Source organism: Mesoplodon bidens (assembly GCF_964165515.1).
Source record: "Mesoplodon bidens genome assembly, chromosome: 5".
Lineage (NCBI taxonomy): Eukaryota > Metazoa > Chordata > Mammalia > Artiodactyla > Ziphiidae > Mesoplodon > Mesoplodon bidens.
Window position 1 is genome coordinate 99,997,034 of NC_138161.1, and position 23,160 is coordinate 100,020,193.

The window sequence follows — 23,160 nt, forward strand, 5'->3', positions numbered from 1 at the left end:
TGGTGTGCCTGAACCTAGTTCTGTAGAGAGTCCTAATCCGAACACTTTTCTGTCAGAGGGTGATGATGCCAAGCATATGTAAAGTCCATTAACCACTGCCAGTCTGTCACATGCTTTGTCCATTTGATCCAGTACTACTGTCAGAGAAGCTGGGCTACTTTTCATCTTATAGATAAGGGAATTTGCTCAAGGTCTCATGACTCTTCAGGGGTAAAGCTAAGGACTTGAGCCTCATAATCCAGAATTCTTTTTCCTTCAGCATATTCAGTGTCTCAGTGAAGGGAAATTGCCCCCAGAGGCAAATACAACCCCAAGCCAGCAATGGATATCCTAAGAACAGAGGAAGAACCTGTGAAATGGGCTGTCCCCTAATATTGAGAGTATCTACTGCATGACAGACATTTGTTTTTTATATACATTTATTTATTTATTTATTTATTTATTTTTGGCTGCATCGGGTCTTAGTTGCGGCATGAAGGATTTTTCATTGCAGCGTGCGGGCTTCTCTCTAGTTGTGGCGTGCGGGTTTCTTCTCTCTCTAGTTGTGGTGCGGGCTCCAGAGCACGTGGGCTCTCTACTTGAGGAGCACGGGCTCAGTAGTTGTGGCACACAGGCTTAGTTGCCCCGAGGCATGTGGGATCTTAGTTCCCCGACCAGGGATCGAACCTGCGTCCCCTGCATCGGAAGGCAGATTCTTTACCACTGGACCACCAGGGAAAGTCCCCAGGCATTTTGCTAAATACTTTTCATGTGTTATTTTAGTTAACCTTCACATCAGCCCTGTGAAGTAGGTCTTATCCCCATTTTCAGATGAAGAGCCTGAAGTTCATAGAGGTCCCATAACTGGTAATTGATAGAGCAAGGATTTGTTATTGGACTCTAGAGCTGGAATTTGTCACCTACATTGTCTCCTTTAACCTCAAACGTGAGACAGGCCCTTCTATCTCACCTTTTTGAGCTCTTTGTTGCTTTCCTATAAACCTTACTCTGTTAACACTTAAACTGTGGCAGATGTCTTTGGTAACAAGTGGCCCTCCTGGACATCACAGGTAAAATGGTTGCCTTCATTTCAGTTGGGTGGAGAGGAGTAAGATGAGGAAGGGGATACTGAACTGTACTCGGGTATGAAGGGGCATTACTCAGTATTTCTAAAGAGGGAAAAACAGGCTGGCCAGGGTTTCACTTAATTTACTTTTCTTATTCAGTAAATTTCAGTTTCTCCTTTGTCAAATACAGGACCTAGTGACTAGAGAGCATATGAAGGTTATGGCATGGACCTAATAGGGGCAGTTAAATACAAGCAACTGTAGGGTACCTCTGATTTATACCTGATGGGTGGCAGAGACCAGAAGTGGCCTATAGAACTTTTTAGGAGGAACATATTCCTTCTAGTTGCAGTGATTAGGGAAGGCTTACAGGATTGTGACACTTGAGTGGCCTAAAAAATAGAAAGGGTAGAGGGAACATTATGAGCAAAGCAAAGGGTTTCCATTTAAATATGGCAGATTAAACACATGAGCTTTGGGGACTTCTCTGGTGGTCCAGTGGCTAAGACACCGTGCTTCCACTAAAGGGGGCACGAGTTCGATCCCTGGTCCTGGTAGGGGAACTAAGATCCCTTTTGCTGCGGAGCGGCCAAAAAAAAAAGAAAAAAGAAACTCATGAGCTTTTTACTCCAAAACCACTTTCAAATGCTAACAAAGGAATTCTTCAAAAAAGGCACGTGACTCAATGATAAGGAAAACAGAAGATGACAACATTGAATGAGAGACATCAACATTTTGGGGAAAAAAATAAATGGAAGGGTGAAAGTTGACCTAGCAGAGCAGAATGAGATGGGCTCTACCTGCTGTGGTGGTTATTAGGAAGAAGCAAACCAATGTGCCCTTCTGAACCCAGAAAAGGCTCAGCAGAGGCGGGTAAGGATTGGGGCTGAGAACTGGGGGTGGAATGGAGGAGAGTCAAAGATCTGTATGAAAAAAAGCTCCCCCAGGTCCCCACTTTATCTGATCCAACCAAGTGATTACCCCTACTTCTCCTCTGGAGATTTAGTCTGGAGAAATGGTGGGTAGGAATTTTCAGAGAAATATCTATGAAGGTTTCCTAAACCCAAAGGTCATGAGTTTCTGCACTGACAAGAGCCCATGAGTGCCCAGCATAATGAACAAAGTAACACCACGAAATTTCAGAACCTCAGGGAAAATAAATCTTTAGAACCTCTGGATTCGATAGGAGACATGGTGGGGATGGGATTGAGGGGCTAGATTGAAAAGAGGGAATAAATGAAAGTATATTAGTGGAAGGGCTCTGAATGTCGGCACACACTGGCTTATACCCCCAGGCCAAAACTAACTAAACAATTGCAGACAAAAGGCCTACAGATACTTACAATTTTGTTTCACACACACACAAAAAAGCCATCTTTCCTCTGCTCACCGTACACTGAAGCCTGTTAGTTAATAAGCCTGTGTACATGGACAGAACTTCCAAACAGATTTTTAGTATCTCACTCTTACATGTGAATAGACTGTTAAAGGCCACCAAACATTTGAAGACACTTCCAACATACGAAAGGCGGAGACCAAAACAAACAAAATTGAAACCGAGGAAACTGACAAAGTAGGGAGCTTTTTGAAAACTTCAGGAGGGGAAAAGGCTATAATTCTCTAAACTCAGGGAAAATATTGTGCTATGAATAAAGTGCTATGAAAAGAATTGGAGAACAAAAGAGCTCTTAGAAATTAAAAAACTGTATGAATTTTCTTCTTGTACTGAGAACTGGAGGACTACAGAACCAAATAGGAGGGAAATTATATGTCCATCCTTATTGAATTTTTAATTGTGAATTTTTGAACTCAATAATTTAATTCAATAATTGTGAATTTTTGAATTCAGTAATTCAAATTCAATAATATCAAATTCAATAATTCAACTTATTGAATTTTTAAGTGTGAATATTTTATACAATTGGATAGGGGAAAGTTTGGAAATAATGTTAAAATCTTACAAAAAGGTGAAATCATTTGAAAATGAAATGGATAAAGGAGAAAAAGATAAAAGGATCAATCCAGAAGGTACAACATCTAACAGGAGTTGCAGAAAAAAAGGGAAAATGGTAGTGATGTTATTAAATAATTCAAGAAAATATTGTTGAATTTCTACATGGGTAGGGCTCGCCCAATGCCTAGCACAGTGAATGAGCACCAAGGCACACCACCAAGAAATTTGAGAACCCCAGGGATAAAAACTTCCTGAAGACTTACAAAGAGAAACAAGTGCCTAGGAAAGAGATCAAACTGTTCACTAAATAGCAACACTGGAAGCTAGAAGACAATGGAGTGATGCTTTCAGAATTCTGAAGGAAAATTACTTTCAACTCAGAATCATACTTTCATCTTTTTCAAGTTTCTCCCCAAATTTAAAAATTTTTTTCAAAACAACTTTTTATTGAAGTATAGTTGATTTGCAATGCTGTGTTTCAGGTGTATAGCAAAGTGATTCAGTTTTATATCAATATATACTTTTTTCATATTCTTTTCCATTTTAGTTCCCCCCGCCACAAGTTTTTATTTCCCATGCTTTCAAGGGGAACTACCAAAGGATGTGCTTTACTAAGCAAAGGAGTAAAGTATCCAAGAAACGGATCCAACACAGGAGAGGTAAAGGGAGTTCTGAGAATGATGCAGAGAAGTCCCAGGATGACAGCTGTTCACAGGCTGAGACAGCCAGCAGTGCAGACCAGAGCAATGGAATGGAAGCCCCCAGGAAAGAAAACGGATTATCTAATACATTGGACTGAATGAGTAAAATATGAATTGAAAACCTATTAGAGTATGTGGAAAGATTTAATGATAGGTACACTATAGAAAAAATGAAAAAGCAAGGCAATAATTAATGCTGGGACTTCCTGGTGGCACAGTGGTTAAGAATCCACCTGCATGGGCTTCCCTGGTGGGGCAGTGGTTGAGAGTCTGCCTGCCGATGCAGGGGACGCGGGTTCGTGCCCCGGTCCGGGAAGATCCCACATGCCGCGGAGCGGCTGGGCCCGTGAGCCATGGCCGCTGAGCCTGCGCGTGCGGAGCCTGTGCTCCGCAACGGGAGAGGCCACAACAGTGAGAGGCCCACATACCGCAAAAAAAAAAAAAAAAAAGCACCTGCCAGTGCAGGGACATGGGCTTGAGCCGTGGTCCAGGAAGATCCCACATGCCGCAGAGCAACTAAGCGTGTGCGCCTCAACTACTGAGCCTGAGCTCTAGAGCCCACGAGCCACAGCTACTGAAGCCCACGCGCCTAGAGCCCGTGCTCTGCAACAAGAGAAGCCACTGCAATGAGAAGCCCACACACTGCAACGAAGAGTAGCCCTAGCTCGCAGCAACTAGAGAAAGCCCGCACGCAGCAATGAAGACCCAACAGAGCCAAAAATTAATTTTTTAAAAAAATGGTTATGCCAGGAGGAAAAGTAAAGGAAGCATTTATTCATAGTCTAAATGTCAATACTATATTAGTTTATAAGTAATATAAGTACTATATTATCTTAACCAAAAAATGTGATCTTATCATTTTAAGAGGTTAGGGTGAGGTGGAAGAAAGGTAAATCCATCAATCAAAATTGGAAATCAATAAGTAATGTCTAGAATGCATATATCAAGAAATAATATGAGCTAAAAAAAAGTACACTGGGGTGGGGGTGGGGAGGGAAATGAGACAGGACTGCTGTAAGTTTTCTTATTTGTCTATGCACACATATTACTTTGATGAAATTTTAAAGTAGAGGGAAAGGTATGAAATAAAAATATACAAGGTGTGTGCAGGGGCTGGCAAGTAGGTTGAATTGCTTAAGTCAAAACTTTAGTCAGGATATAATGAAAAAAAGGCTGTAAAGGTAGGTAGAGGTTAGATTATGGAGAGCTTTGAATATCATGCTAAGGATATTTGGAAGGCATTGCGGAATGTGGAGAGGTTTCTGAGTTGAAGAGGTGTCTGAAAGAGGTCCTTCATCTTGAAATGCTAATTTGGCAACAGTATACAAAATGGGGTGGGAGAAGCCCATATTTGTTACTGTGGCCTAAAAGGACCTGTGTGGTCTGGTCCCAGTCTACTTTACAGCCTCATCTTCCACTATCATTGTAGTCACAGTGGCCTTCTTTTTGTTCCTCCAATTTGGCAAGTTTATTCTTGCCTTGGGCCTTTATACTTCGCTGTGCCCTCTGCCTAGAATGCTCTTCCCCCAGACCAGACCTTCTTATAGCTGCTTCCTCATTAGTTCTAGGTCTTAACTCAAATGGAAGAGGCCTTCTCTGACCACCCATATTACTCTTTCCCCTGTTATAGTCCTGGCTTGAGACTTCATGCCCCAGTCTCACACGCATCTTCATTCCTGTACTCATTCTGCATTCAACTCATTTATTAAACCACTGCTTTACACCTAGGTACTGAAGTTATAAGAAGGAATCAACTCGATCTTGTTCTGACCTTAAGGAGTTGTTTGGTAGACTCAGTGATAGCAGCTATGCTTCTCAACAGACCCTAAAAGGCCATGTCGAGGTCCCTTTTCTCCAGCGATACATGGTCAAAACCGCGCCCCCCGTCCCTTCTCAGAAAGCAAAGCGACCCCTACATTACATCCCTCCCCAGCTGCAGAGAAGCAGCCGATCCCCCTTGGGTCCAGAGCCAGGGCCTTGAAGAGTCCGGGAACGCGGGCTGGAGAGAACTGCCCTTCCATCCTTGGGGGCGTAGGCGACCGCCGCCACGCTCCCCTCTGGGCCTGGGACCAGAGAGCAGGAGCTGAGCACCGCCCGGTGGCTGGGCGGGGTGTCTGCGGGGTACGGCCGAGGGCCAGGCCATCTGCCGCGAGGCCAGCGCGGCTCGGCGGCAGCCGGGGGTGGGGCCGCGCCGGGGCGGAGCCGCGCCTGGGTCGGGGGCGGGGAGTGGACCGGGCTGCAGCCAAGACCCGGGAGGGCCGCGGCCACCGGAAGAGTCGCCGTCGCCAGCAGAGCCGGGAGAGTGGGGAGCGGAAGCGGCGGCCGCGACGGCGGCAGGCGGCGCTGGGACCCGGGAGCGGCCGGAGAACAAGGGAGCTGGCGCCGCGGCCGGCCGCGGAGCTGGGCTGAGCCGCTGGGCCGCGCCGACCGCCGCCGCCGGAGAGGCCCGGCCCCGCCGCCCGAGCAGGCAGCGCGCGGGCCGCCGGGCCCGAGGCCGGAGCCATGGGCGAGACCAAGATCATCTACCACCTGGACGGGCAGGAGACGCCGTACCTGGTGAAGCTGCCCCTGCCCGCCGAGCGCGTCACCTTGGCGGACTTTAAGGGCGTTCTGCAGCGACCCAGCTATAAGTTCTTCTTCAAGTCTATGGACGACGATTTCGGGTGAGGATGGCCCCGCCTCGCCTCCGGGGGACCCCGGCCCCTCCGGCTTCTAGGGGCCCACTCGGCCAGTTCGGACTCCCCTTGCTACACTGGCTTCTACCCCTACTCTGGATTCTAGGGGCGACTCGGCCATTTGGTCCCCACTGGCTTTTTCAGAGGCTGGAGTTCCAGCCCCTCTAGGGACTCTCCTTTCCCCTCTTGTGGGGGACCTTGGTCCCCTCGTTTAAGGGGACGTCCAACTCCCTAAGAGCAGTCAGTTCCAGCGCAGTCAAGCCCCCTCACCTCCTCAGAGACCAGCGGCCCACACAGACACACCTTCCCCCCTCCACCCGTTCCAGAGCACAGTTCCCAACCCTCCTCCTGCCAACAGAGCCACCTTTCTAGCAGAGACTTGGGGTGTTTGGCAAGAAGCCTTCGCCTTCTCCATCTTTTCAGCTCCACAACTCAGAGCCATATTTGGAATATGGAGCATCTAAGGGCTATGCTGTGGGACTTTGCACTGGCTGGGGGGTGCTCAGGCTGTAAGCTAAGGCCTGCAGCTCTGATGTTTACTTAGCTGTCTCCCCTGTCCCTTGTGGGCCGTTCGGGATGTTGTCAGGGAGCAGAGCGCCTCACCCCCGCGGAGGACTCCCCACCAGCCCAGGTGCAGAGCCCCTCACAGAACTGGGGCCTCTTAATGGGAGGGCCAGGAAGGGTCTCTTGGTGTTCATCCTCCCCTCCCTGGAGGGGTCTTATCCACCCAGCTGCAGGGCTCTGGACGGGCGGAGTTTGGAAGCAGTGACTTCCCCTTTAAGAGGGGATGGAATGTTGGAGCCGGAAGGTTCTGTAGCAGCTGGCCTGGGAGGGGGAGCCTGGTGGATCCCCTCACCTCCGCCCCCCAACTCCCAGGGGACTGGGGGAGGGGGAGGCCCCCCACACTAGCCTGCCCCTCACTAACTGGGCACTGGGCCTGGAGGCCTGCGGGGAAGGCCTTCCCGGGCCCTTCCCGGCCTAAAGGCCGCCTCTCCAGCCTAGCCTGAGGCCTACGCTGCTCTTTAGAGCTGAGGCCCAGAGCTGAGTGAGGGGAGAAATTCTTCTCCCCCGTGTTCATCAGCCTGGCTTCTCTCCAAGGACCCCGGCCCTCCTGGCTCTGGGACACTAGCACCTTTTCTGTCTTCTGCATGTTTTGCTGTCACACTTCCCCTTGGAACTCAGGGTTTGTTGAGCCCAAGAGCTCATATGTGTGAAAAGTGCTTTGTACAGTGGGAAGTGCTATGTGGCTTCTATTCTTGTTTCTGTTGTTGTTCCTGCCTTGGGGTTGGGTACTCCTAGAGTAGTAATGATTGTCTGGCTTCAGTCCAGAGACAGAGACCCCTGATTGGAAGATGCTGAAGAGGGATCCATCTGCAAGGGGTGGGAGTGAGGTGGGCAGATGCCTTGGTCTGATAAAGGAAGAATGGAGTTAGAAGAGACCAAGATACTGCCTCAGCGGATGGGATAGGGGAAAATCAGCTGCATTTCAGTACTCTGGGGCCACCCTGGGGTCAGGTGCCTTGAGGGACTGGGTTAGACCTGTGTCTCCACCGCCCACTCATCCCAGAGTCCACTGGGCCTAGCCCCCACCTCCTAAACCTAGACCTCTGTGGGCTGCCTCCCACTCTCCCCAGGCTGCTGTCAAGCCAGGCCTAACCCCCATTACATCCGCTCACTGTTGACTTAATATTGTTCTTTAAATCCACTGTCAGCCCACTCATGCTTTCTTAGTTTGACCTAGTCAGTAATATGAAACCACAGGTCTGATATTCTATTTATATTTCTTTCTAAAATATGTTAAAAATAAATATTTAACTCTCGAATTAAACATTCATTCAGATACACCTGAAGCCATCTTGCATTCATCCGTGGTACTGGAACTTGAACCATCTTTTGCAAAATATTAGAGTAGGCCATTTTAGCAGGGTTGCGAACTATGGTAAAAATGAAGTGGAGGAGATTGATTTTGTTTTTATTCCTAGAAGGATTAATGATCAGGAGACCTGGTAGGGCTGTCTTGTCACAGAGGACTAACAGCTGAGGAATATATATTTATATATGTATTTCATTTATTTATCAAACTCTTTTTATGGTGCTTACAGTGTGCAGACACTGATCTAAATGACTTTCAAATCTTTACTCATTCAATGCTCTTTACAGTCCTGTGGAATAGGTAGTAATATCTCCAGTTTATAGATGAGGAAACTAGAGCACAGAAAAGTTAAGTAACTTACTTACCCAAGGTCACACAGCTAATAAGTGCTAGAGCTTATTAGGAACCTGGTTCCAAAGTCTAAGGCATTAATCACACAATTGTAGGTATTATCATCATCATTTAACAGGTACATCCTCTCTGAGGGAGATGCTGAGCCTTGGCGAACTGTATAGGTGATAGGGCTGCCCCTTATCCCAGCCCCATGAGAGGGAGGTCTGGCAGGGGCCAGCAACCTCTGCTGACAGATGGGAAAGTGGGTCAGAGGAGGAAGGCTGCCATCTCCTCCAGCTCTCCAGGCTCTCCCTCTGGGGTTCTGGTGTGTAAGACCTGAGGATTCCCAACTCCCACCTGGTCTCTAGAAGTATTTGTCAAGCTCAGGGTAGGTCCAGCCCTCTTAAATTATTTGGGATATGGAAGAAGAATTAAACATTTTCAGCACTGAGGAGATGGTGGATGGAAGAACAAGGTACCACCACTTGAGGGGCCTTGAGCCATGGCAGGAATAACATGGGAAGTCAGGCCACTAACTGTTTTGCTCCCCGCTCCATGTCACACACTAGCCTGTCGCTGGGCCTTCTACCTGGAGTATTTCTTCTCCAGGTCCAAATTCTCCTTTCCTCTGGGTTGCACTTTTAAAGTTATGGCACTTATTCCTATTTATCCTTATACCTACCCAGCTCCTAGCCAGGACCTAACACTAAATAATACTCAGCAGATGTCTGGCCAGTGAACACATCTGCTGCTCTTACAGCTCTGATCACTTCCTACTTGCAATATACTCGTGAACTATGCATTGGACAGTAACCTCCAAGGACAAGACAGGCTCCAGGTCTAATGCTTCTTGAGATCCATGCAATGGCAAGCACAAAACTTAAAGCCCACTGGGCTCTTGGCAAAGGCTTTTTAATTGAATGAACAATGAGTGATAAGCAGATTTATTTGGTCCCTGCCCTTCGAAACTTACACCTAGTTAGAAAGAGAGTATGGATCCCGCAAAAAATTGACAAAGTTAGTAACTAGTTTTTAGTGTATGCCTGGAGTATGCCAGGCACTTACAAATCTCACTTACCAGGATGAGACAAAGGCTTGGAAAAGTCAAGAAACCTCTCTAAGATAGGAGGGCTAATAAGTGGCAGAATTGGAATTTGAACCCAGATTTGTCCGACTCCACTTGGGGTGTGTGTGTGTATGTGAGTGCATAAATGCTGCAGAACCCTGAGCCATTCAGCTCCACAGCGGGAGGGGGAGGCCTGTCTGAGGTCCCCCAAGGCTCCCGAAGATCAGCTGATCATTGTGAGTCAGCAGAGCCTTGGTGACCTGTCGGTGACCCCCAGAAAGAGAGGAAACATCTGTAGTGCCGAGCTGTGTGGTGGGGCCTCAGCAGCAGTTTCCCACCACGGGGCTGCTGAGACCCTCTCCAAAGCAGATCACAGTCCCTGCCACGTGACCCACATACCTCCTTTTAATTTGAGCCCCCGTTCCCATGGGGGCTGCAAGCTTGGGGTGCCCTGTGGTCAGACTGGCTAGTGGGTCTGAACTATCTCTGTGTCCCTGTTTTCTAGCTTGTTCTGTCTCCAGGCTTTCTGCCATGGTGGGCCTGAGCAGGATGATTTGAGCTGCTTTCTTGGGGTTGCTGTGGGGTTGGAAACAGTGGAGGAGCCAAAGCTGAAGGGGAGGGAGGAGGGCAGGCTCAGCCTTCGAACTTGGCTGTGAGTCCAAGAATGTGAGCATCACAAGAAGCCAAGCACGTCCCGAGCTCTGGGCAGGAGCTGCTTTAAGAAAAAGGGAGGACTGGGCTTCCCAGCCTCCTTCCTTGCTGTCTTCCCTCTCTGCTCATAACTCCAGGCATGTGTCTTCCTCTTGCCCCTGGTCACAGCTTTCTAGCTCTGTGCTCCTGGGGTATTTGATCAGTCTGGGGGTGCAGGCCTCAAGCTTTTCTATTGCCTTTCCTGGCCCCATATTGCAGTTGTGGTCTGACTTCTTGCCTCACTGCATGCCCCAGGCCAAACTACATGCCTGAGACTACATCCTACCCTCCCCCCATCCGCCACCCCATGTCCCACATCACTGTCTCCCACACCGTCACCCTCCACACAGACCCACATCACCTCTCTCACTGTATGGAAAAGAATGTGAAATACCATGGAAAGAATATGGGGTTTGGAGTCAGACGAGCTTGGGGTGGAATTCCAGCTCTGACATCTAGCTCTGTGGCCTTGAACAAGTTACTGATTGTTTCTCAGTTTCCTTATTCATAAAGTCAGGATCATATGGTCTATACAATGAGGCTGATGTGAAGATTATACATTCTAACTATAGGGAGATAAGATGGTATTATAGGTAAGTATAAAGGCTTTGGAATCAGGCTGACCAGGATTCAAATTCCAGCTCTTCACTTATTAATCGTGTGACTGTAGGTAAATTTCTGAACCTACTGAGCCTTGGTTTCCCCATCTGTATCTATTTTATAACATTGCTATGAATGTTAAACGAAGTGATGCAAGTAAAGTACTTAGCTTTGTGCTTGGCCTGTAATATTGGGTTGGCCAAAAAGTTCCTTGGGGTTTTTCCATAAGATGTTACGGAAAAATCCGAATGCACTTTTTGGCCAACCCACTACATGCTCAATATATGAGAGCAGTTGTTACTAATGTCATAGTGGCAGTAGAGGATGTTTGGTAAATGCCTTCTCCCCTTCTCTTTCCTAATTTCCTTAAATTCCTCATCCACATCTCCCAGAAGAATATTAGGATTCCCAAATGAGAAGGGAAGAACAGTGATATGGGTGTGCTTTTTCCTAGTTTAGGGTCAGATGGAAAGATAAAGTCCAGACCAGGAGAGCCATTGTTGGGGATGGGTACAGCTCTCGAGATTCTAGGGGGTGACTGCACTCATTGGGGACAGTGATTTGTCAGGTGTAATTTGCAATCACCTGATGACCAAGAGGATGCCCCAGGAAGGCAGCTGGCCTGGGCATGGCTGGTATCTTCCTGGTGGTGACAAAGAGCTGTCCCTGGTCAGCCCATCCCTGCTCCCATTTGAACAGGCTTATGCTGGTGGTTTGATTCCCAGTTTAGGGTAGAGGAGCCCCTGAGAGTTGGGGTTGTGAGGATGCCTCCATTTCCACCTCAGAAAGCTCGCTCTGACACCCACCTTTCCCTGCAGAGTGGTGAAGGAGGAGATCTCGGACGACAATGCCAAGTTGCCCTGCTTCAATGGCCGGGTGGTGTCCTGGGTAAGGAGCCCCCCTCAGCCCTCTCCATCTGCATTCCTGCAGTGGGCTGGATGGAGGAAAGGCATTGCTGAGACTGTGGTTTTATGCTTCAGTATCTGAATATTCCTTGAGTTTTCTAACTGAACTGTCTCTCACCCCAGATTCTATAGCTTTGGTGAAAAGTGAGGGAGTGGTGAGAAGGGGGAAAAGAGAGAGACAGAAATACACGTTGGAGACAAAAACGTCTCCTATGTCCTCTGAGGTACTTTGCCTCAGGTTCCCTTCTGTCACTTGCTGACCTCTACCTTGGACCTCTGACTCTTGTTTTCTGCCCCCATCCCACTTCACCAACCCATGCCTCCCAGCCTCCTCATCAACCCAGCAATGGGTCCATTCCTCATCTCAGCTGGCCTAACACAGTCCTGTTTCTTCTCCCTGCATGTCCCCTGCTCCATTCTCCCCAAGTCTCATGCCCTGCCAGAAGCCAACTATCCCCTTTTCCCTGGGGCCCCTGCGCCCTACTATCCATGCATTTTCTCCCCATCAGCTGGTGTCGGCTGAGGGCTCACACCCAGAGCCAGCTCCCTTCTGTGCTGACAACCCTTCGGAACTGCCACCGCCCATGGAGCGCACAGGAGGCATTGGGGACTCCCGGCCCCCATCCTTCCAGTGAGTGTGACCTGAGGGTGGGGAGGGCCCATGGGGGAGGGCTGCGTCAGCTCAGCTCAGGGCTGGGGGAGGGAGCCCCCAGCCTGCCCCCTCCCCCACCAAGTCCTCTCTTCCCTGCAGCCCTCATGCTGGTGGGGGCAGCCAGGAGAACCTGGACAATGACACAGAGACTGACTCCTTGGTGTCTGCCCAGCGAGAGCGGCCACGACGGAGGGATGGCCCAGAGCACAGTGCGTCTTCCCTGAACAGACACCTTCCCCACCCCCACCCCCACCCCCACCCCCATCCACCCACCCCCGCAGCTTCCACTCAGCTCCCCACCTCTCTGCCCTACTTCCTGAGTTCTGGGTACGCCTGGCCCCAGTGCAGCCCCTGCTCCTTCCTCGCTCCTCCTTCTCTCCTGCATCTGTGAACCCAGCTGCCTCCATCCCCTGCAGCAACCCGGCTAAATGGAACTGCAAAGGGGGAGCGGCGGCGAGAGCCAGGGGGGTATGACAGCTCATCCACCCTTATGAGCAGCGAGTTGGAAACCACCAGCTTCTTTGATTCAGATGAGGATGACTCCACCAGCAGGTGGGGCTTTGGTTTCATGGGTACTGTGGGAGAGGTGACCCCGGAGGAGCCCTGACCCCTGAGGATGCTGGGCCCCTGGGCGGGACCTGGGCTTGGTGGGGGGAACCTGGGCCCTGCGGTGCCTCTTATGGGGCAGGGCTGGGCCAGCTCGGTGGGGAATGACTGTGGGCCCCACAGGTTCAGCAGCTCCACAGAGCAGAGCAGCGCCTCACGCCTGATGAGAAGACACAAGCGGCGGCGGCGGAAGCAGAAGGTTTCGCGGATTGAGAGGGTATGGAGCTGAGATGTTAGGGTGGGTGGGAGTAGACCGAGCCCTCCTGCCCAGGCAGGGCCAGAGCCTGTGCTTCCTTAGACCCCTCCCCATGGGTCAGGGTTTAGAACCTGAGAGGGGAGGTGGTGCTGAGGGCTCACCTTAAGGCGGAGCCAGGTGGGAGCAGTGAGTTCCTGCCAGCACTGCCTGCTGCTCAGGACCTCTGTCTGTTCCAGTCCTCGTCCTTCAGCAGCATCACGGACTCCACCATGTCACTCAACATCATCACGGTCACTCTCAACATGGGTGAGTCTGGTGAAACAACTCTCGTGAGCACCTGCTACGTGCCAGACGCTGGGCAGACTCGAGGAGTTCAGAGAGGCACAGGCTACGTTCCCTGCCCTCAAGAAGTTCTCTTTCATAAGCATAAATTGGTACATACACTGATCACTTCAGTATCTCATGATCAGGGCTATGACAGAGATAAGCACAGAGAACTATGGACGCAGAGAATGGCATCCGGGAAGACTTCCTAGAGGAAGTGATTTCTGATTCCTCCCCCCTTCCCATTTTTCAGGCACTGCATTCTTGCTCTCTGATTTCTACCCTAGGTGCTCTTCTTTAGGAGATAGCTGGATGTAGTGAAAAGAGCCCCAACTTTGGAATTTAAATCTGAGTTTGAATCCTGACTCTGCCACTTCATGGCTTAGAAAAGTCACTTAAAGTCTCTGAACCTCAGTTGTCTGCTCTGTAAAACAGGATTGAGTCCCTACCTCATAGCCAACAAGGATCAAGTGAAAGCATGTTTGAGCATGTGGAATACAGTGCCTGACTCAGGGCCAATAAGTGTTAGTTTTTGTCCCTTTCTACCCTTTTCTAATATGGGGCTTGGAATTTGGGTAGGAACTTTGTTCCTCTCTCAAGGTCTTGTTACTCCCTGTAGAAAAGTATAACTTCTTGGGTATCTCCATTGTGGGCCAAAGCAACGAACGTGGTGACGGAGGCATCTACATTGGCTCTATCATGAAGGGGGGGGCCGTGGCTGCTGATGGACGCATCGAGCCAGGAGATATGCTGTTACAGGTACCATTGCCCACCGTGGGTGGTGGTATGGATAGGGATGGGGAGATGTCCATGCCGTCTGTACCCTGCTTCTTGGTAAGGGGAAGACCCCCTAGCCCACCATCTCAGCTTCCCTACCCACCTCCCCAGCACAGCTGCTTATCCCACTCCTGGTCCTCTTTCCCAGGTAAACGAGATCAACTTTGAGAACATGAGTAATGACGACGCGGTCCGGGTACTGCGGGAGATTGTGCACAAACCGGGGTATGGATGGCATTGGGGAGGAGGGGGCAGGTATTTCTGGCTATCAGGCAAGGGGCTTGGTTTGGCCTCCACACATCCTGCCCTTACTAGGGACACCCTTGCTTTCAGGCCCATCACCTTGACTGTAGCCAAGTGCTGGGACCCAAGTCCACGTGGGTGCTTCACACTGCCCAGGAGTAAGTGGATGGGGCAGTTGGCCCTAACGCTGGTGCTTGACCTATGTGAGCCCTATCTCTCCTTCCTTCCGTGTTACCCCGACCCTCATACCTACCCTGTTGGGCCAGGCAGTAGGCAGGGCAGGCAGCCCCTGACTCCTCATCCTCCCCGCAGGCGAGCCCATCCGGCCCATTGACCCTGCGGCCTGGGTCTCCCACACTGCAGCCATGACCGGCACCTTCCCTGCCTACGGCATGAGCCCCTCCCTGAGCACCATCACCTCCACCAGCTCCTCCATCACCAGCTCCATCCCTGACACAGAGCGTGAGTGTCCAACCCTGACCCCTGGGCCCAGCAGACAGGGCCAGCTGGGAGGGACTGCTGAAGGCCCACCTGGAGCCCCTTGCTTGAGCGTCAGAGGGGGCTGGAGAGGAGGAGACTCAGTTCATTCCAGCTACCTAACTCTGCAGTTTTCCTCAGTGGATGCTGACCCTCACCAAACAGAGTTTGCTTCTGAACCTGTGCTGAGCACTCAGTAAGCCTCAGTTTCCTCTCGTAAAATGGGACTAATGATATGCACTTTACCAGGTTCCTGGGGGTTTAATGAGAGGATACAAGTAAAGCATCACTCACTCAATAAATGACTGCCTTTTTATTATCATAGCATGCATTATACACTGGGCTAAGCCCCTTCATTTACACTGTTTAATTCTCTCTTTAAATATCCTGTGAAATAGATGCTAAAGTCCCTATTTTTATGGAAGAGGAAACTGAGTGTCCAACAAGTCAGTAATTTGCTTGACATTGGTCCATGCTATTAGGTGGTAGGGCTGGAATGCAAACTTCTGTGTACCTCGCTCCATAGCCCCTTTCGGCCTCACCATTCTGCCTCCTACCCCCAGGCCTAGACGACTTCCACCTGTCCATCCACAGCGACATGGCCGCCATCGTAAAAGCCATGGCCTCCCCTGAATCGGGGCTGGAGGTCCGTGACAGGATGTGGCTCAAGATTACCATCCCCAATGCTTTCATCGGTGAGAGGGCCCCATGGTGGGATGAAGGACAGGGTGGAGAGCAGTGGGGCAGGGCAGGCCGGGGGGCGCCAAGAACTCCCTTGGGCCACTCCTTTGAGCTGGAATCGGCACCAGCCACATGGCTTCTGTGAGGCCAGAAGAGCCCAGGTCAGGTGGGCCTCCCAACCAAGTGGCAGCCTTGCCCTCAGGCTCGGACGTGGTGGACTGGCTGTACCACAACGTGGAAGGCTTCACTGACCGGCGAGAGGCCCGCAAATACGCCAGCAACCTGCTGAAGGCCGGCTTCATCCGCCACACTGTCAACAAGATCACCTTCTCTGAGCAGTGCTACTACATCTTCGGCGACCTCTGTGGCAGTACGTGCCTCCCCCACCTCCTTGCCCTGTCTCCTGCTTGGAAGTGGGGAGTTGCCCAGGGACGGGGCAGCAGACTCTAGGGAACCCAGATGAGAGCGTAGCAGAGCTGGGGCAACCTCGAGACCTGACAGCTCTGCGGTAGAGGCAGAGCCCGGCCCGGCCTCTTCACCTGCCCTACAGCCCCCTCTGGGGGCTGGCATTTTCTAAGTGCCTGCTCCGTGCCTGGCTCCGTGCTGATTGTTTCTAAAGCATCATCTCTCTCTCATTCAAGCCTCACAAGCCTTGGGGAGGTCGATTACTATCCCTGTTTTCAGATGAGGAAACTGAGACTTGCCGAAGTTAAGCAGTCCACCGCACGTTTCACAGCTAGAAGCAGAGGGGCTAGGCCTCGGATCTAGGTCTTTCTGGCTCCAGATCCTTTGTTCTTCCCACCATCAGGGTTGTCCTAGGTGTGTGGTGCTGCAGAAACATTGTCCCAGCAAGGCCAAGCAGAGTTCCTAGCCTTGGCCCCTGCTCACCCTCACAGCACCAAGCACTAAGGCAGGATGTCCTGGAGCTGGCCTGAGGCCTCAAGTCCACAGCCTCCTCAGACCCCTCAGGGTGGGGCTGTGCCTCTCAGTGAAGCTGGAAAAGCTGTCAGGCCCTGGCTGTAGAGGATTCTGTAAGCTTTACCAAGGAATTTGGACTTGATCCTGAGAGAGTACAAAGCTAATGAAGGTTATTAAGCAGGAGAAGTATGAAGGGGACCCCCATTCTCCGGAGCCTGTGGACAGCTCTCGGGAAGGGGAGTCCTCAGAACAGGACAGCAGTGCTCAGGATTGGGAGCTGAAGCACGGCCCCAGCAGCCACCCCTGCCCAAGGGAGCCTTCTCTCAGCCCAGTGGTGCTGGCTGGAGTCCAAAAGCTAGCCCTGAAAATGCTTCGGATTAGGTTCTAGGGGCTAGAAAGGTTGTTCTTGTGGAGCACAAGTCCCTGGTGGAGGCTGGGTGGGGTCCCTGTCCCTGAGCAGCTCTGGCATGGCCCCATGGAGTAGTAAATAGATGCATAAGGTTTTGGAGTTAGTTTTTTTGTGGGTTTTTTTTTTTTTTTTTTTGCGGTACGCGGGCCTCTCACTGTTGTGGCCTCTCCCGTTGCGGAGCACGGGCTCCGCACGCGCAGGCTCAGCGGCCATGGCTCACGGGCGCAGCTGCTCCGCAGCATGTGGGATCTTAGCCCAGACCGGGGCACGAACCGGTGTCCCCTGCATCGGCAGGCGGACTCTCAACCACTGCACCACCAGGGAAGCCCTGGAGTTAGTTTTGAGTTCAGATTTTAGCTCCACCCTTACTGTGTGAACATGAGTAAGTGACACAGCCTCTCAGTGCCTTGATTTCTTGATCTGTAAGATGGAGATAACAGTAAAACTTATAGGTCTGTTTTGAGAATGATATAAGATACTGTATGTAATGCTTTTAGCACCATGTTTGGCCCACAGTAATTGCTCTAAAAAAGTTGTCCATTTATCATATATTTAATTCTAAGATGAACATTTTTTTCACATTTCAGTATCTCTGAAATTGGGGTGCATCTTATAATCAATGGCTTCTTAGACTCAGTCAAATACGGCTATTATTATCATCATTAGTACAAGTGAGCCCTGGCCCCAAACCTTCATGGGTACATAAAGCTTCTCAGGATAGCTGTGGCTTTTGCTCAGAGAGACATTGTTCCATCCCAGGGGCATTCTGGGTCTCCTACCCATGGACCAAGTCCAGCAGAAGCCGAGCTCAGGGAGATGCTGACAGAACAGGTCTTTTCCTTCTCACTTGTGAGGTCTCCTCAGTTGGGACTACAGCAGGCTCAAAGGGAATAGCTGGAGACCTGGGTAACCCCCGGAGCACACAGTCACTCCCCATGGGATGACAGCCTGGCAGCTGAAGTGGTCACCGAGGCACGCCCCTGCTTCCCACCGCCACCACCTCTCATGCTAGCTGCCGGCCTTGACTGGTTGATGGTTTGGCTGGTAGACTCCGTAGGCTGCCTCAGCCCCTTCTCCTGACCTCTCCTCCCCTGTAAGGTTGGCTCAGCTCCCTTAAGGGCTTGCAACAAAGGGCTCAGTCTGTATCCAGCAGCTGGCTCCTGGGCAATTGCAGCTCTCTCAGAGCTCTGGGACCTGGTACAGGTGGTCCCAGAGAACCAGGGACCTGTTCACCCCAAGGACCTGTGAACAAGGGGCATCCCAGGCAGGCAGGTCTAGTGGCCCCTTATACTCCCTTCTAGATAGTTCCAACATTGGTGGGAGCAGCCTTGCCTGTGCACAGTTTACTGGGGAGTCAGAGTCATGAAAGAAGTAATGTTAGTGCAGTGACTCAAGTGCTGTGAAGGACCAGGCCTGGCTGGGAATAGGGTGGAGAGCACAGAGGAGGCATCTAAGTTGTTCTGTTTGTGGACCCTTCCACCCCACTCCCACCCTCCCCAGAAGCACCAGAAAATTGATCTGGGCCAAGGGCCTTCTGTGTGGGGAGGCTCTGAAAGGCCTTGTGTTCATTCTGGCTTTTAATGGGTGTTTTTTTAGTCCTAAGTGAGTGAGGAGGGCAAAATTTCACCTACATTTCCCCAAACTGCTCCCTCCTCCTTACTAATGCCCTCATCTGGAAAGGTAAAGAGAAAGTAAGCAACTCTTAGCTTCTGCTCTGGCTGCAGTTTGGGTTGACCTCAGGCTGGTCATTTAACCTCTCTGGACTTCACTTTCCTCATCTGGAAAAAGTGTGACTAATACCTTCCTCATGGGGTGGTAACGTTTGCGTGAGATTAAGTGCTTGCACTGTACCTGAGGAAGTGCAGGTATGCAGTAGCTGGCGGCTGTCTGGTATTTCGGCCTCCCATATTCCCCACCCTACGTTTCGCGCAAGGGAACAGAGTGGGGGGACGATTGCCAAACAAGAGTTGTGCCCCCTCCTCCAGCCCACGGAGGAAGGAAGAGAAACTGGAATTTGGCACTGAGCATCTGAAGTGGTGACTAGGCCTTCCTGGGGACGGTTTTCTCAGGGGCTGGCTCTGCAGGGTCTCCCTCCCCACCACCTCTGGAGGGTGAGAGAGGGGGTCTGAAGTAGTGAGAGATCTCTGGCCTGTCCCTCCTCCCGTTCTGGTGGGACACTGCCACTGCTGTCGCTGTCTTCCCAAACGCACCCACCGGGCCGAGGCTGGGCATCTCTCTGCTGACTGCGGGTGCGAAGGCATGGGATAGACCCAGCTCAGACGCCCTCCCCTCCCCTCCACAGACATGGCCAACCTCTCCCTCCACGATCACGATGGCTCCAGCGGCGCCTCCGACCAGGACACGCTGGCCCCTCTGCCGCACCCAGGGGCTGCCCCTTGGCCCATGGCTTTCCCTTACCAGTACCCGCCGCCCCCGCACCCCTACAACCCGCACCCAGGCTTCCCCGAGCTGGGGTACAGCTATGGCGGGGGCAGCGCCAGCAGTCAGCACAGTGAAGGTAAGGCGGCGGGGGTCGTGGAGGGAGCCCCAGGAGAGCCCCAGACTTCCTCTGCAAGCTCTGAGTGTCCCCCACCCCGTCCCTGCCTGTCCCCTGCAGGCAGCCGGAGCAGTGGCTCCAACCGTAGCGGCAGCGACCGGCGGAAGGAGAAGGACCCGAAGACCGGGGACTCGAAGTCGGGCGGCAGCGGCAGCGAGTCGGACCACACGACCCGCAGCAGCCTGCGGGGGGCGCGGGAGCGGGCGCCGAGCGAGCGCTCGGGTCCTGCCGCCAGTGAGCACAGCCACCGCAGCCACCACTCGCTGGCCAGCAGCCTGCGCAGCCATCACACGCACCCGAGCTACGGCCCCCCCGGGGTGCCCCCTCTCTACGGCCCCCCCATGCTGATGATGCCCCCACCGCCTGCGGCCATGGGGCCCCCGGGAGCCCCTCCGGGCCGCGACCTGGCCTCCGTGCCCCCTGAACTGACCGCCAGCAGACAGTCCTTCCGCATGGCCATGGGAAACCCCAGTGAGTTCTTTGTGGATGTGATGTGAGCAGGGCCCCTTCCCCACTTCCATCCCACCCCGCCCCGGGCAGGCCGCGTCCCTCTCTCCGTCCATCTTTTTTACTTTGGTACCTGAAAGGGAAATAAATGGAACTAAATCCAGGCCCGCTAACCGCTCGCTGGGTGCAGCGAGGGCAGGGTGCACCTGATCGCCACTGCAATCCCTAACCTGCCACCAGCCCCGGCTTGTTCCTCTGCCCACTAACCGCTGCACAGGACTTCCCGGGATCCTTCATGTCTCTGGGACCCAAACTGCTGGTGCTGCTCCTTACCACCCGCCATCATCACCATACACTTCAGGAGCTGACCCAGCGGTGCCCTTGAGGGCCTGCATACCCCTCATCCCCACTTTCCCTCCCTCAGTTCTTTTTCACCATTCATTCAGCTGCATCATCCCTCTATTAACCCATCCCCTCAAGCATGCGTGCCGATTTCTTGGTTTTTCTCCTTAATACTGATACCAAAAAAAAAAAAAAAGAAAAAAGACTTGCTTCCTCTGCCCCTCCTCCGAACGGCCCTTGCTACTGCCGCAGCCCCGCACCCTAGAGCTGTAGTCACCTCCAGTAACCGTCCACACTAACTCCACCTGCGCTCAACCTTAGCAGAAGCCCAGCGGGCCCCCTCAGTTGCCTGAGCTGCTAGTGGATTCCAGGGGGCATCTGTGCTCTATACCCAGCCCCACCGCTGCCCCATGCCTGCCCGGTGTGCTGGTTCCTTCAGACCCTAACCCTACTAACCAGCAGGCCCATCTCACCTCGGAGCCTGAAACATTTCTTTTCTTTCTTTTTTCCTCCCCCAATTTTTCCTGGGCCTGGAGCAGCCAAGAATTTCGGGCTGTTTGACTTTCTGTGAGCCCCCAGCGAGGGGAGGCCCAGCCTCCGAGGAGACCAGGAACCCTGCTTCAGCAGCCCCTCAGGGCTTCCCAAGGATATTTCAGCCCCCATACCCACACTTTAACCCGTTGAGTCACTAGGCTTCTGAGGAGCACCCAGCCTCTCGCCCATGAGTGAGAGACTCTCTCTTTCCCTCTCTCCCTCTTTCTCACACACACCTCCCCCACCCCCTGCCCCAACACACACGTGCCTATGCAAGTTCACTTAAGCCTCAGGGCTGGTCCCTGACCAGAGGGCTGGACCCTCTCTCCCAGTCCACTCCTAGGTCGTGGGGCTGGTCCCCTGATTTCTCTCTCCCTTTCTTCGTAGCCCTCAAACCTCCCACACATGTCCCCATAATATTTCTATCTGGTTAAAGCCCATAATCTGGGTCTCAGGTTGGGCTCAGCGCAGGACCACCCGGGGAAACTGACAGGCTGTTCTCACCCTGCCCCCGCGCCCCACACACCCTCCTGTGTTTTCACCATCACCATGATAATCCAGAGCAAGGTTGGGCAGGGGGACTTCTGGGACTTCCAGACAGAGTGCCAAGTTTTAGTTTTTACCTTATTCTCCCATTTAAGCAAATCACGACTTTCTCTGTGAGCCTCTTCTATAAATTCTGGCTCACCTAGGCTTCCATATTTTTAGATCTGGGATGTCAGGCGTAAGATGAAGTCCTAAGCTCCAGGTCTTGGAGCAATCCAGGGTAGGGGTATTTTGGCATTCATTCATTTAACAAATATTCCCTGGGATTTGGGGTGCATGAGGGCTGTGTTAGAAGTGTGACTCAGTCTTGCCTTTCTACTGGGAGCTCTAGGTTTGCTCCCAACCCAGACCATGGTTTCCTCTAGCCACCACTATAGGGCTGCCCCCTGTACCTCTCTTCCTCCTCTGATTCTTCCATCTCTGACTCTCTTGAGGATTCCTCCACTATTGCTCATGCCTTCAGGGTCCCTGTATTCTACCTCTGTTCCACTTCTCTTTCCTCTGTATTTACTCCCGAAATGGTATCAATCCATCCTGACATCCTCAACTGCCACTAATATGCTGGTGATTCCCAAATATGTATCTCCAGCCCTAACTTCCCTCTATCTTTAGATCTGTATTTTTATCACCCACTGGACCTCTCCATGGACATGTCCACATGGACTCAACTCATTTCCTTCCCCCCACCCCCCCGAAGTGTGTTCCTTCTGAATTCCAATCCTGGTTACCTTCATCACACTCTTCATAGGCTCTCCAGCTAGAAACATTTATGGGCTTAAATTCCTTCCCATATTTTACTAGTCAGTATATCATATCCATTCCACTCCAACAATCTTTCTTGAATTTGGCCCTTCCTCTCCCCTCTGCCTCTACTCTAGTTCACAGGAGCATGGGATTTGGAGTCAGGTTATTCTGGGTTTGAATCCCAGCTCTACTACTTTTTGGTTGTGTGATAAGAGAGTTATTCAGTCTCTCTGAGCCTCAGTTTCCTCATATGTAAAATGACGATAATAATACCTACCTCACAGGGTTGTTGTGAGGATTTAAGTTAGATATTGTACGAAAAGTGCCTAGCACAGTGCCTGGCACACAGTAGAATAGGTGCTCAATAAATGGTAGCTATTGTTATTATTACTATTATTGTTTATTCTAAATTGGTAGGGGTTTAGGATATGTACTGAGGACGAAGCTTTTGGAAAGGTAGAAGTAAACCTTGAGTGCTGGTGCAAGAATTAGAAGTGCCTGTATTCAGTCATTTAATGGCTTCAGGCTGTGACCCCGATTTGCAGGAAGTCAGATCATCCTGCCATATTCTGGCTTCTAGCAGGAGGATGCTAGGAACAGTAAGGTTTGCGACTAGGTTTACCGTTTGGTGCCCTTCGTTCCTCTCATGATGGGCTCAGCTCTGCCTAGGGAAGGCAGCAGGGTATCTTTTCCTACAGAAAGAGAAGAGCCAACAGATGTTCTTCAAGTCCTGCAAGAGCCAGGAAGGCCTTTCATGTGCCAGGATTGGCTCTGTCTCTTCTTCTCAGCTTGGATGTGAAGATTAACTGTCCATCAGAGAAGGGATTTCAAATCCCATGTCCAATTAAATTCAACTTGCCAACG

General features: G+C 51.5%; 1 protein-coding gene across 1 annotated transcript; it reads left to right on the plus strand.

The window, feature by feature from the left end:
• The first annotated feature begins 5,949 nt into the window (after positions 1 to 5,949).
• DVL3 (dishevelled segment polarity protein 3) lies at positions 5,950 to 22,689 on the plus strand. The gene is made up of 16 exons (XM_081234396.1): positions 5,950 to 6,364; positions 11,757 to 11,826; positions 12,353 to 12,474; positions 12,595 to 12,704; positions 12,912 to 13,047; positions 13,225 to 13,318; positions 13,534 to 13,603; positions 14,241 to 14,380; positions 14,547 to 14,623; positions 14,732 to 14,799; positions 14,954 to 15,103; positions 15,682 to 15,813; positions 16,002 to 16,169; positions 19,429 to 19,644; positions 19,744 to 20,154; positions 21,012 to 22,689. Exons 1-16 carry the CDS (start codon positions 6,204 to 6,206, stop codon positions 21,041 to 21,043), a joined length of 2,157 nt encoding a protein of 718 aa, XP_081090522.1. The 5' UTR covers positions 5,950 to 6,203; the 3' UTR covers positions 21,044 to 22,689.
• The last annotated feature ends 471 nt before the right edge of the window (positions 22,690 to 23,160 follow it).

Bases quoted from the DNA above. Each gene is read 5' to 3' on its own strand.
- DVL3 (XM_081234396.1), top strand. From the start codon at position 6,204: ATGGGCGAGACCAAGATCATCTACCACCTGGACGGGCAGGAGACGCCG. The intron at 16,170-19,428 runs GTACGTGCCTCC...TCCCCTCCACAG, and splicing joins CTTCGGCGACCTCTGTGGCA to ACATGGCCAACCTCTCCCTC. The intron at 19,645-19,743 runs GTAAGGCGGCGG...TGTCCCCTGCAG, and splicing joins CAGCAGTCAGCACAGTGAAG to GCAGCCGGAGCAGTGGCTCC.